This window comes from Mizuhopecten yessoensis, unplaced genomic scaffold (assembly GCF_002113885.1).
Source record: "Mizuhopecten yessoensis strain PY_sf001 unplaced genomic scaffold, ASM211388v2 scaffold716325, whole genome shotgun sequence".
Taxonomy (NCBI): domain Eukaryota; kingdom Metazoa; phylum Mollusca; class Bivalvia; order Pectinida; family Pectinidae; genus Mizuhopecten; species Mizuhopecten yessoensis.
In genome coordinates this window covers 432,730-447,046 of record NW_018480060.1, presented here as the reverse complement: position 1 = coordinate 447,046, position 14,317 = coordinate 432,730, and the positions used below count along the sequence as shown (strand labels likewise).

General features: G+C 42.5%; 1 protein-coding gene across 1 annotated transcript; it reads left to right on the top strand.

The window, feature by feature from the left end:
* The first annotated feature begins 784 nt into the window (after window positions 1-784).
* On the top strand, window positions 785-1,974 carry LOC110443084. The gene is made up of 2 exons (XM_021487066.1): window positions 785-798; window positions 1,443-1,974. The coding sequence occupies exons 1-2, from the start codon at window positions 785-787 to the stop codon at window positions 1,972-1,974; spliced, it is 546 nt and encodes a 181-aa protein (XP_021342741.1).
* The last annotated feature ends 12,343 nt before the right edge of the window (window positions 1,975-14,317 follow it).

Genomic DNA, 14,317 nt, shown 5'->3' with positions numbered 1-14,317 from the left:
ACGGCCACACCTACAGACAACTCACACAAGGCCCACACCTACAGACAAATCACACAAGTGCCACACCTACAGACAAATCACACAACGGCCACACCTACAGACAACTCACACAAGGCCCACACCTACAGACAAATCACACAACGGCCACACCTACAGACAACTCACACAAGGCCCACACCTACAGACAAATCACACAACGGCCACACCTACAGACAACTCACACAAGGCCCACACCTACAGACAAATCACACAACGGCCACACCTACAGACAAATCACACGAGGGCCACGCCTACAGACAAATCACACAAGTGCCACACCTACAGACAAATCACACAATGGCCACACCTACAGTCAAATCACGCAAGGGCCACACCTACATACAAATCGCACAAGGGCCACACCTACAGACAAATCCCACAAGGGCCACACCTACAGACAAATAACGCAAGGGCCACACCTACAGACAAATCCCACAAGGGCCACACCTACAGACAAATTACGCGAGGGCCACACCTACAGACAAATAACGCGACGGCCACAACTACAGACAAATCACACAAGGGCCACCCCTACAGACAAATCACACAAGGGCCCCACCTACAGACAAATCACACAAGGGTCACACCTACAGACAAATCACACAAGAGCCACACCTACAGACAAATCACACACGGGCCACACCTACAGACAAATCACAGAAGGGCCACACCTACAGACAAATCACACAAGGGCCACACCTACATAGGGATTGAACGGCGGTTTTTTTAAAATTCTCATACCGATATGAACCCAAATCGGTACATCCATATTGCATGAAGCCCGCTAGGGTTTAATGTTTAATATGGATGTAACCAATTGCGTTCATACCGGTATGAAAATGAAAAAAACGCCGTTCAATCCATATATTTCCATTTTTTTCTATAGAACAATTACTTAATTAGACCTATTTAAATAAAATTGGCGCCAACAATTTACCGTTGTCATCTGGGCATTCTCCATGTTATCCGAAGCGAAGCGACAATTCTTCCATTGAACAAGGTTAACATATGAAGTCATAAGTAAACCACGTGTGACGTCACGAGAGTTTTTGCTTTTTTGCTTTCATACTCAAATGAAATGCATTTCTGCTGGTAAGTGGGTTGCAACACAAATGTAAATAAAGACAATTGACACGAGGGTCAAAGCTACAGACAAATGACAAGAGGGCCACAGCTTCACAGATGTGACCCTATGGTCACAGCTACACAGAACTACACGTGGACAAAAGATACAAAGAATTAACAAGAAGGCGACATTTATTGACAATTTCCACGAGGGCCACAGTTGCAGAGAACTGATATGAGAGCCACAGCTAAAGAGGAGTAACACGAGGGTCACAGTTACACAGAACTGATACAAGGGCCACAGTTACAGAGGAGTAACACGAGGGTCATGGTTACAGAGGAGAAACACGAGGGCCACAGTTACAGAGGAGAAACACAAGGGTCACAGTTACAGAGGAGAAACACGAGGGCCACAGTTTTAGAGGAGAAACACGAGGGCCACATTTACAGCGGAGAAACACGAAGGCCACAGTTATAGAGGAGAAACACGAGGGCCACATTTACAGCGGAGAAACACGAGGGCCACAGTTACAGAGGAGAAACACGAGGGCCACAGTTTTAGAGGAGAAACACGAGGGCCACATTTACAGCGGAGAAACACGAGGGCCACAGTTACAGAGGAGAAACACGAGGGCCACAGTTTTAGAGGAGAAACACGAGGGCCACATTTACAGCGGAGAAACACGAGGGCCACAGTTACAGAGGAGAAACAAGATGGCCACAGTTATAGAGGAGAAACACGAAGGCCACAGTTATAGAGGAGAAACACGAAGGCCACAGCTACAGAGGAGAAACACGAAGGCCACAGTTATAGAGGAGAAACACGAGGGCCACAGTTATAGAGGAGAAACACGAAGGCCACAGTTATAGAGGAGAAACACGAAGGCCACAGTTATAGAGGAGAAACACGAAGGCCACAGTTATAGAGGAGAAACACGAAGGCCACAGTTATAGAGGAGAAACACGAAGGCCACAGTTATAGAGGAGAAACACGAAGGCCACAGTTATAGAGGAGAAACACGAAGGCCACAGTTATAGAGGAGAAACACGAAGGCCACAGTTATAGAGGAGAAACACGAAGGCCACAGTTATAGAGGAGAAACACGAAGGCCACAGTTATAGAGGAGAAACACGAAGGCCACAGTTATAGAGGAGAAACACGAAGGCCACAGTTATAGAGGAGAAACACGAAGGCCACAGTTATAGAGGAGAAACACGAAGGCCACAGTTATAGAGGAGAAACACGAAGGCCACAGTTATAGAGGAGAAACACGAAGGCCACAGTTATAGAGGAGAAACACGAAGGCCACAGTTATAGAGGAGAAACACGAAGGCCACAGTTATAGAGGAGAAACACGAAGGCCACAGTTATAGAGGAGAAACACGAAGGCCACAGTTATAGAGGAGAAACACGAAGGCCACAGTTATAGAGGAGAAACACGAAGGCCACAGTTATAGAGGAGAAACACGAAGGCCACAGTTATAGAGGAGAAACACGAAGGCCACAGTTATAGAGGAGAAACACGAAGGCCACAGTTATAGAGGAGAAACACGAAGGCCACAGTTATAGAGGAGAAACACGAAGGCCACAGTTATAGAGGAGAAACACGAAGGCCACAGTTATAGAGGAGAAACACGAAGGCCACAGTTATAGAGGAGAAACACGAAGGCCACAGTTATAGAGGAGAAACACGAAGGCCACAGTTATAGAGGAGAAACACGAAGGCCACAGTTATAGAGGAGAAACACGAAGGCCACAGTTATAGAGGAGAAACACGAAGGCCACAGTTATAGAGGAGAAACACGAAGGCCACAGTTATAGAGGAGAAACACGAAGGCCACAGTTATAGAGGAGAAACACGAAGGCCACAGTTATAGAGGAGAAACACGAAGGCCACAGTTATAGAGGAGAAACACGAAGGCCACAGTTATAGAGGAGAAACACGAAGGCCACAGTTATAGAGGAGAAACACGAAGGCCACAGTTATAGAGGAGAAACACGAAGGCCACAGTTATAGAGGAGAAACACGAAGGCCACAGTTATAGAGGAGAAACACGAAGGCCACAGTTATAGAGGAGAAACACGAAGGCCACAGTTATAGAGGAGAAACACGAAGGCCACAGTTATAGAGGAGAAACACGAAGGCCACAGTTATAGAGGAGAAACACGAAGGCCACAGTTATAGAGGAGAAACACGAAGGCCACAGTTATAGAGGAGAAACACGAAGGCCACAGTTATAGAGGAGAAACACGAAGGCCACAGTTATAGAGGAGAAACACGAAGGCCACAGTTATAGAGGAGAAACACGAAGGCCACAGTTATAGAGGAGAAACACGAAGGCCACAGTTATAGAGGAGAAACACGAAGGCCACAGTTATAGAGGAGAAACACGAAGGCCACAGTTATAGAGGAGAAACACGAGGGCCACAGTTATAGAGGAGAAACACGAGGGCCACAGTTATAGAGGAGAAACACTAGGGCCACAGTTATAGAGGAGAAACACGAGGGCCACAGTTATAGAGGAGAAACACGAGGGCCACAGTTATAGAGGAGAAACACGAGGGCCACAGTTATAGAGGAGAAACACGAGGGCCACAGTTATAGAGGAGAAACTCGAGGGCCACAGTTACAAAGGACTAACACGAGGGCCACAGTTACAGAGGACTGACATGAGGACCACAGCTTCACAGGACTGACAGGAGGACCACAGTTACACAGGACTGACACGAGAGGTCAATTGGTGTTTCATGTAAAAATTAGTTGTTTCAGAAAGTGGCAAATACATTTCAAATAGGTGCTTCCTTACTGCTTATTTCTAGTGATTATTAAACGGCACAAGATAGTCAAATCTGCTGAGTATTAAACGACACATGATGGTCGAATCTGCTGATTATTAAACATCAATAGATGGTCGAATCTGCTGATTATTAAACGGCACAAGATGGTCGAAACTGCAGATTATTAAACATCAATAGATGGTCGAATCTTCTGACTATTAAACGGCACAAGATTGTCAAATCTGCTGATTATTAAACGACACAAGATGGTCGAAACTGCTCATTATTAAACGACACAAGGTGATCGAATTTGCGCATCTGCTGATTATCAAACGACGCAAGAACGTTGAATCTGCTGATTATCAAACGACACAAGAACGTCGAATCTCCTGATTATCAAACGACGCAAGATGGTCGAATCTGCTGATTATTAAACGACGCAAGGACGTCGAATCTGCTGATTATCAAACGACACAAGAACGTCGAATCTGCTGATTATCAAACGACGCAAGATGGTCAAATCTGCTGATTATCAAACGACACAAGAACGTCGAATCTGATGATTATCAAACGACACAAAAAGGTCGAATCTGCTGATTATTAAACGGCACAAGGTGGCGAATCTACTGATTATTAAACGACGCAAGGTGGCGAATCTGCTGATTATTAAACGACACAAGATGGTCGAATCTGCTGATTATTAAACGACGCAAGGTGGCGAATCTGCTGATTATTAAACGACGCAAGATGGTCGAATCTGCTGATTATCAAACATCAATAGATGGTCGAATCTGCTGATTATTAAACGGCACAAGATGGTCGAAACTGCAGATTATTAATCATCAATATATGGTCGAATCTTCTTACTATTAAACGGCACAAGATTGTCGAAACTGCTCATTATTAAACGACACAAGGTGATCGAATTTGCGCATCTGCTGATTATTAAACGACGCAAGATGGTCGAATCTGCTGATTATTAAACGACGCAAGAACGTTGAATCTGCTGATTATCAAACGACACAAGAACGTCGAATCTGCTGATTATTAAACGACGCAAGGTGGCGAATCCGCTGATTATTAAACGACACAAGATGGTCGAATCAGCTGATTATTAAACGACGCAAGGTGGCGAATCCGCTGATTATTAAACGACACAAGATGGTAGAATCTGCTGATTATTAAACGACGCAAAGTGGCGAATCTGCTGATTATTAAACGAAACAAGATGGTCGAATCTGCTGATTATTAAACGACGGAAGGTGGCGAATCTGCTGATTATTAAACGACACAAGATGGACGAAACTGCTCATTATTAAACGACACAAGGTCATCGAATTTGCGCATCTGCTGATTATTAAACGACGCAAGAACGTTGAATCTGCTGATTCTCAAACGACACAAGAACGTCGAATCTGCTGATTAATAAACGACGCAAGATGGTCGAATCTGCTGATTATTCAACGACGCAAGATGGTCGAATCTGCTGATTATTTAACGACACAAGAACGTCGAATCTGATGATTATCAAACGACTCAAAAAGGTCGAATCTGCTGATTATTAAACGGCACAAGGTGGCGAATCTGCTGATTATTAAACGACACAAGATGGTCGCATCTGCTGATTATTAAACGACGCAAGAACGTTGAATCGGCTGATTATCAAACGACACAAGAACGTCGAATCTGATGATTATCAAACGACTCAAAAAGGTCGAATCTGCTGATTATTAAACGGCACAAGGTGGCGAATCTGCTGATTATTAAACGACACAAGATGGACGAAACTGCTCATTATTAAACGACACAAGGTCATCGAATTTGCGCATCTGCTGATTATTAAACGACGCAAGAACGTTGAATCGGCTGATTATCAAACGACACAAGAACGTCGAATCTGATGATTATCAAACGACTCAAAAAGGTCGAATCTGCTGATTATTAAACGGCACAAGGTGGCGAATCTGCTGATGATTAAACGACGCAAGGTGGCGAATCCGCTGATTATTAAACGACACAAGATGGTCGAATCTGCTGATTATTAAACGACGCAAGGTGGCGAATCTGCTGATTATTAAACGACGCAAGATGGTCGAATCTGCTGATTATCAAACGACACAAGAACGTCGAATCTGATGATTATTAAACGACACAAGAACGTCGAATCTGAAGATTATTAAACGACGCAAGATGGTCGAATCTGCTGATTCTGCTGATTTATTATCGATGTTGAATGTAGCTTGAATTTCTTAGCTTTCTGTCATTAGATCAATATAAACAGCAACAATTTAAACGACGCAAATTATTACCAATGCTAAAGAAACTTATTCTGATATTCGTTATAAGAAAGGACTTCAAGAAACCTTTCAATATCATATTGTATATTCTAATTGTACGGTACCTTTTCTGTTAGTATCCTGTTGTTTAACTGTGTTGTTTAACTGGATATTATTGTTGGTTGAATTAATGTTATTGTTTCAATGAATACTGTTGTTCAAATGGATATTATTATTGTTTAAATAGATATTGTTGATTAAATGGAAACTATTATTATTTATTATGGAAAGTAGTGTTGGTTAAACGGAAACCATTTTTTTTAAATCACGATTATGGCGAAAAGGACCCTTCAGTGAGTTGCATCTAACCGATTACAGGTCGACGTCTGTCAAGTTTCCTGTTATTTTGGTCAATTAGATAAGAACAAACGATATGAGGTTAGCCCATCAGTCGTCCCTTTTCTGCATTGTACTCGTACACACTTAACCCATTTACCCCTTAGTCACATCTGAACCTTACCTTATCAAAGACTGGGAAAGTCCAGTTTAAATATTTAGGGGTGAATGAGTTAATACAAGCCTCGTTTTTCCCCGGTATGATCAATGGTATTGACATTCGTACCGCTTGTTACTGGTAAGTTGGCCTTGTTACTGGTAAGTTGGTCTTGTTACTGGTAAGTTGGCCTTGTTACTGGTAAGTTGGCCTTGTTACTGGTCAGTTGGCCTTGTTACTGGTAAGTTGGTCTTGTTACTGGTAAGTTGGCCTTTTTACTGGTAAATTGGCCTTGTTACTGGTAAGTTGGCCTTGTTACTGGTAAGTTGGCCTTGTTACTGGTAAGTTGGTCTTGTTACTGGTAAGTTGGCCATTTCCGTTCATCTTTCAACATGTCATCTGTTATTACTCAGCTTAATGCTATTCTGTCAAACACCAGTTTATAAAGGACGAAACATTCTGTTCGCTGTACATATTTATATAGTGCTTTTCAATTTAGAATTCATCAATATTACTTATTTTGATATTTATACGTGATAAAACAGTGGTAAAACACATGTCACTCCTTTCGCCCCAGGCTGTGAGTATACACAAAATGCACTTACTTTTACGTAAATTTTCAAAACTTTTTCAGAATTTAATTACACTTTGATAAACGTGAGTTGTAAGCATGACACGGCAAACAGTAAATGGTACACTTAATATAGGATACCACAATGGTGCCAGAGGCAGTGTACTAAATATCACTTAACACACAATAGCAACCTCGGATACAAACACGCTGAGGAGTGATCCAGTCATCCACCTACGTATTTACAGAATATCTATATTCATCACTTTACTCAGCACCTTGTCATCAGTAATTATTTCACCTAGGTAATTACGATGGACCTATACATATAATATTAAACTCGTGATGATCGCTGAAAATTATCGAGAATTGAAAAGAACAAATATCCTATAATTGTCTACCAACGCCTATAAAACATAAGTGTATGACGTTATACTACATAACAACGAGGCAATAGTACACCAGGGTGTGGTTGTGGGATTAGTTCACCGTAAAATACAATAGCGTGAAAGAAAATGTCAGCTTGAGTAAAGGGACAGTATTGATTGCCAGCGTAATCCTAATTCTAGTCTACGTATTCAAACAAACGTTTTGTCATTAAGCACGTAACCAGTGACAATACATTGATGTCAGCGGCCTTAATGGTCCTGATTCCATATGCTGCTGCATGTAAAGGTGTCATTGACCTAGATTTACAGGGCGGGTGTCGTCGATGAAGCAGAAGACGCTTGCCCTTCCGGAACATCTGGTCTTGTTCAAGGGTATACACGTAAATCTTTCATATATTGTTCTAGTTTTATCGATTGATACTTTAGTATTCTCTTGTTATGTTATGTGTTGAGTGTTGGAAGGTGAAAGTAGGACATACATATGTAACTGGACTTATAACAGTCGTTGATAGATACGGTATGCCAAAACTGATTTAAACTGTTCCATTCAGCTGTTTCGTCCTACTTGAACTCATCTGTAACACTAAGGACAAAGAGGTGGAAACCCAAATATGTCTAAATTTCTCTTGAAACGGAAGGGGGGATGCATAAAACCTCTTAATTACCTCAGTATATGGGTTTCAAAAATAAGAAAAGTTCTGGTTTCTTTTAGATATTAATGATGAGTAAAGTGTAAATAGTATGAACTGGGACACTACTTAAAAGAGATAATTATGGCCATAAAGGCTACGACAAACCTCGGGGACTAAACAATCCACGAGTAGAATCTACCATGTTGTATTGTGGAAGGTGAGCGTACGATATCCTCCTGTAGAGTCTACCATGTTGTATTGTGCAAGGTGAGCGTACGATATCCTCCAGTAGAGTCTACCATGTTGTATTGTGGAAGGTGAGCGTACGATATCCACCAGTAGAGTCTACCATGTTGTATTGTGCAAGGTGAGCGTACAATATCCTCCAGTAAAGTCTACCATGTTGTATCGTGCAAGGTGGGCGTACGATATCCACCAATAGAGTCTACCATGTTGTATTGTGCAAGGTGGGCGTACGATATCCTCCAGTAGAGTCTACCATGTTGTATTGTGCAAGATGAGCGTACGATATCCTCCAGTAGAGTCTACCATGTTGTATTGTGCAAGATGAGCGTACGATATCCACCAGTAGAGTCTACCATGTTGTATTGTGCAAGATGAGCGTACGATATCCTCCAGTAGAGTCTACCATGTTGTATTGTGCAAGATGAGCGTACGATATCCACCAATAGAGTCTACCATGTTGTATTGTGCAAGATGAGCGTACGATATCCACCAATAGAGTCTACCATGTTGTATTGTGCAAGGTGAGCGTACGATATCCTCCAGTAGAGTCTACCATGTTGTATTGTGGAAGGTGAGCGTACGATATCCTCCAGTAGAGTCTACCATGTTGTATTGTGGAAGGTGAGCGTACGATATCCTCCAGTAGAGTCTACCATGTTGTATTGTGGAAGGTGAGCGTACGATATCCTCCAGTAGAGTCTACCATGTTGTATTGTGGAAGGTGAGCGTACGATATCCTCCAGTAGAGTCTACCATGTTGTATTGTGGAAGGTGAGCGTACGATATCCTCCAGTAGAGTCTACCATGTTGTATTGTGGAAGGTGAGCGTACGATATCCTCCAGTAGAGTCTACCATGTTGTATTGTGGAAGGTGAGCGTACGATATCCTCCAGTAGAGTCTACCATGTTGTATTGTGGAAGGTGAGCGTACGATATCCTCCAGTAGAGTCTACCATGTTGTATTGTGGAAGGTGAGCGTACGATATCCTCCAGTAGAGTCTACCATGTTGTATTGTGGAAGGTGAGCGTACGATATCCTCCAGTAGAGTCTACCATGTTGTATTGTGGAAGGTGAGCGTACGATATCCTCCAGTAGAGTCTACCATGTTGTATTGTGGAAGGTGAGCGTACGATATCCTCCAGTAGAGTCTACCATGTTGTATTGTGGAAGGTGAGCGTACGATATCCTCCAGTAGAGTCTACCATGTTGTATTGTGGAAGGTGAGCGTACGATATCCTCCAGTAGAGTCTACCATGTTGTATTGTGGAAGGTGAGCGTACGATATCCTCCAGTAGAGTCTACCATGTTGTATTGTGGAAGGTGAGCGTACGATATCCTCCAGTAGAGTCTACCATGTTGTATTGTGGAAGGTGAGCGTACGATATCCTCCAGTAGAGTCTACCATGTTGTATTGTGGAAGGTGAGCGTACGATATCCTCCAGTAGAGTCTACCATGTTGTATTGTGGAAGGTGAGCGTACGATATCCTCCAGTAGAGTCTACCATGTTGTATTGTGGAAGGTGAGCGTACGATATCCTCCAGTAGAGTCTACCATGTTGTATTGTGGAAGGTGAGCGTACGATATCCTCCAGTAGAGTCTACCATGTTGTATTGTGGAAGGTGAGCGTACGATATCCTCCAGTAGAGTCTACCATGTTGTATTGTGGAAGGTGAGCGTACGATATCCTCCAGTAGAGTCTACCATGTTGTATTGTGGAAGGTGAGCGTACGATATCCTCCAGTAGAGTCTACCATGTTGTATTGTGGAAGGTGAGCGTACGATATCCTCCAGTAGAGTCTACCATGTTGTATTGTGGAAGGTGAGCGTACGATATCCTCCAGTAGAGTCTACCATGTTGTATTGTGGAAGGTGAGCGTACGATATCCTCCAGTAGAGTCTACCATGTTGTATTGTGGAAGGTGAGCGTACGATATCCTCCAGTAGAGTCTACCATGTTGTATTGTGGAAGGTGAGCGTACGATATCCTCCAGTAGAGTCTACCATGTTGTATTGTGGAAGGTGAGCGTACGATATCCTCCAGTAGAGTCTACCATGTTGTATTGTGGAAGGTGAGCGTACGATATCCTCCAGTAGAGTCTACCATGTTGTATTGTGGAAGGTGAGCGTACGATATCCTCCAGTAGAGTCTACCATGTTGTATTGTGGAAGGTGAGCGTACGATATCCTCCAGTAGAGTCTACCATGTTGTATTGTGGAAGGTGAGCGTACGATATCCTCCAGTAGAGTCTACCATGTTGTATTGTGGAAGGTGAGCGTACGATATCCTCCAGTAGAGTCTACCATGTTGTATTGTGGAAGGTGAGCGTACGATATCCTCCAGTAGAGTCTACCATGTTGTATTGTGGAAGGTGAGCGTACGATATCCTCCAGTAGAGTCTACCATGTTGTATTGTGGAAGGTGAGCGTACGATATCCTCCAGTAGAGTCTACCATGTTGTATTGTGGAAGGTGAGCGTACGATATCCTCCAGTAGAGTCTACCATGTTGTATTGTGGAAGGTGAGCGTACGATATCCTCCAGTAGAGTCTACCATGTTGTATTGTGGAAGGTGAGCGTACGATATCCTCCAGTAGAGTCTACCATGTTGTATTGTGGAAGGTGAGCGTACGATATCCTCCAGTAGAGTCTACCATGTTGTATTGTGGAAGGTGAGCGTACGATATCCTCCAGTAGAGTCTACCATGTTGTATTGTGGAAGGTGAGCGTACGATATCCTCCAGTAGAGTCTACCATGTTGTATTGTGGAAGGTGAGCGTACGATATCCTTCAGTAGAGTCTACCATGTTGTATTGTGGAAGGCTTAGCGTACGATATCCTCCAGTAGAGTCTACCATGTTGTATTATGGAAGGTGAGCGTACGATATCCACCAGTAGAGTCTACCATGTTGTATTGTGCAAGGTGAGCGTACGATATCCTCCAGTAGATTCTACCATGTTGTATTATGGAAGGTGAGCGTACGATATCCACTAGTAGAGTCTACCATGTTGTATTGTGGAAGCTGAGCGTACGATATCCTCCAGTAGAGTCTCCCATGTTGTATTGTGGAAGGTGAGCGTACAATATCCTCCAATAGAGTCTACCATGTTGTATTGTGGAAGGCTTAGGAGTCTACCATGTTGTATCGTGGAAGGTGAGCGTACGATATCCACTAGTAGAGTCTACCATGTTGTATTGTGGAAGCTGAGCGTACGGTATCCTCCAGTAGAGTCTACCATGTTGTATAGGGGAAGGTGAGCGTACGATATCCTCCTGTAGAGTCTACCATGTTGTATTGTGGAAGCTGAGCGAACGATATCCTCCAGTAGAGTCTACCCTGTTGTATTGTGGAAGGTGAGCGTACGATATCCTCCTGTAGAGTCTACCATGTTGTATTGTGGAAGCTGAGCGTACGATATCCTCCAGTAGATTCTACCATGTTGTATTGTGGAAGGTGAGCGTCCGTTACCTTCAGTAGAGTCTACCATGTTGTATTGGGGAAGGCTTAGCGTACGATATCCTCCAGTAGACTACCATGTTGTATTGTGGAAGGGGAGCGTACGATATCCACCAATAGAGTCTCCCATGTTGTATTGTGGAAGGTGGGCGTACGATATCCTCAAGTAGAGTCTTCCATGTTGTATTGTGGAAGGCTTAGGGTACGAAATCCTCCAGTAGAGTCTACCATGTTGGATTGTGGAAGGTGAGCGTACGATATCCTTCAGAAGAGTCTACCATGTTGTATTGTGGAAGATGAGCGTACGATATCCTCCAGTAGATTCTACCATGTTGTATTGTGGAAGGTGAGCGTACGATATCCACCAATAGAGTCTACCATGTTGTATCGTGGAAGATGAGCGTACGACACACACAATTGTTACGCGCTTCCTTAACGTGTCGCAAATATATACTCTTATTTTAAAATATCGATCGAGGAAAATTCATTCATGTCAAGAATTGTTTTTTTGCGAATAGAAATTGCCAATTTCTCTGTCCGCAATATGTCGCCTGTCAGGGAGGAAGCAATTTCATCAGACTTTTCAATAATGGCCTGTACATGTTGGAATGGTGACAGCCTTATCACAAATGTATTTCATCATAGTGTGTCAATTGACAACTCGACACAGAGAATCGATTTTTATAAAGCATTATGGCATCTATTGCTGCGCTTCAGATTATTTAATTCCAAAATCTGAAAGCCCTTTAGTACAAAAGGCTACATATTTCATAGAGCAAGTTGTAACGCCATTTTGACCGAGAAAATTAATAATGAAGAGCGGACTATTTTACTGAATTCTTGGTCAGGTACTTAATAAAGTCAACACAAACTGAGCTCAGCAGGGGAGCAATAAAACCATTAACAGTTTTAGGGAAAAAATCTATGGCTCAAACGGATGTTACCTTTGTTTTGATGAATCATAATAATATGTTTCATCTCTCGCTCTCTTCCTCTGACGTCAGCACTGGTGACATATTTGTCGTCCCAGGAGAGACCTAACGACGCTGGTGGTCGGACCGGGAGTCTGTGTGTGATCACCACATCCTGCTGACCAACACCATCACCCCCCTCCGTAAGCCTCGTATACAAAGCATGGTTAGCATGAGTCGTAAATAAACCGGATGTTTGTATAAATGAGCTCCAAAACCTCTACACTATTGTCTTCGTTAAAACTGACAGGAAATACTTAGCAATCATTTTACTAAAAAGTAAATGTAAGGTTTACGCAGTTAATGATACAAGCATAAAAAATGTTGATTGAAGCTAACACATCTGACACTTACTATCAATTGGTTGTGTTGACAATGATAAACATATTAGTTATTTTCCGCCTCCCAACTATTTCCCAACACTGACTGAGCGAAATATTTCCTGGTTACAAGCTGTATAACCAGTCGTAAACACGTTTTTATATACTCTCATACAACATAATTGTATCACATTGTGTTAAGATTGATGTCCATTTATATAACGACAAAACACCACATACAACCGCAGCTTCTACATAGTACGGATACATCAGAATTCTGCTACGTTAGTCTGTAAGTTAATACCACTGTGACGATAGTATACTAGAGGTACAAAGTAACAGAGTACATAGTACGGATACATCAGAATTCTGCTACGTTAGTCTGTAAGTTAATACCACTGTGACGATAGTATACTAGAGGTACAAAGTAACAGAGTACATAGTACGGATACATCAGAATTCTGCTACGTTAGTCTGTAAGTTAATACCACTGTGACGATAGTATACTAGAGGTACAAAGTAACAGAGTACATTGTTTAGGAATTTAGTTTGACCAGTGCACTGCTCTATATAGCCATGACTCACCAGTAATATTTAAGGCCAAAATAATGAAAATCCATCTCTAAATGTTTGGAAACATATTTTTAAAAAATGCATCGGAAGGTGAAGACAGCTACAAAACCTTTTATATATCGTGACAAATTAACAACGTTTGACTGTAAGAATCAAGCTATTCTTGAACTAGCATTTCATGTAATTAGCGCCCATATGTATATCAGGTACATGGTAGCGGTGAGCCCGGGGCCTACTAGTCTAGCAGCGGTGTCAACCACCTTGCGCTATAATGTAATCACAAAGTGAAAGACATCGACAACATTGGAACTCAAAATCTTAACGAAAACACAAATCTGAAACAACAGGAAAATACTTGTACTATTACAAAATAAACGCGGGAAACCAGGCGCGTCACAAGGGTAGGTGTTTCCCGCGCCACATGTGGTACTAGTGATGGTTTCATCATAACATCTATCTAATTGTTCAACCTAAGATTGTTCTGAAGTCTCAACAACCATTCTAAC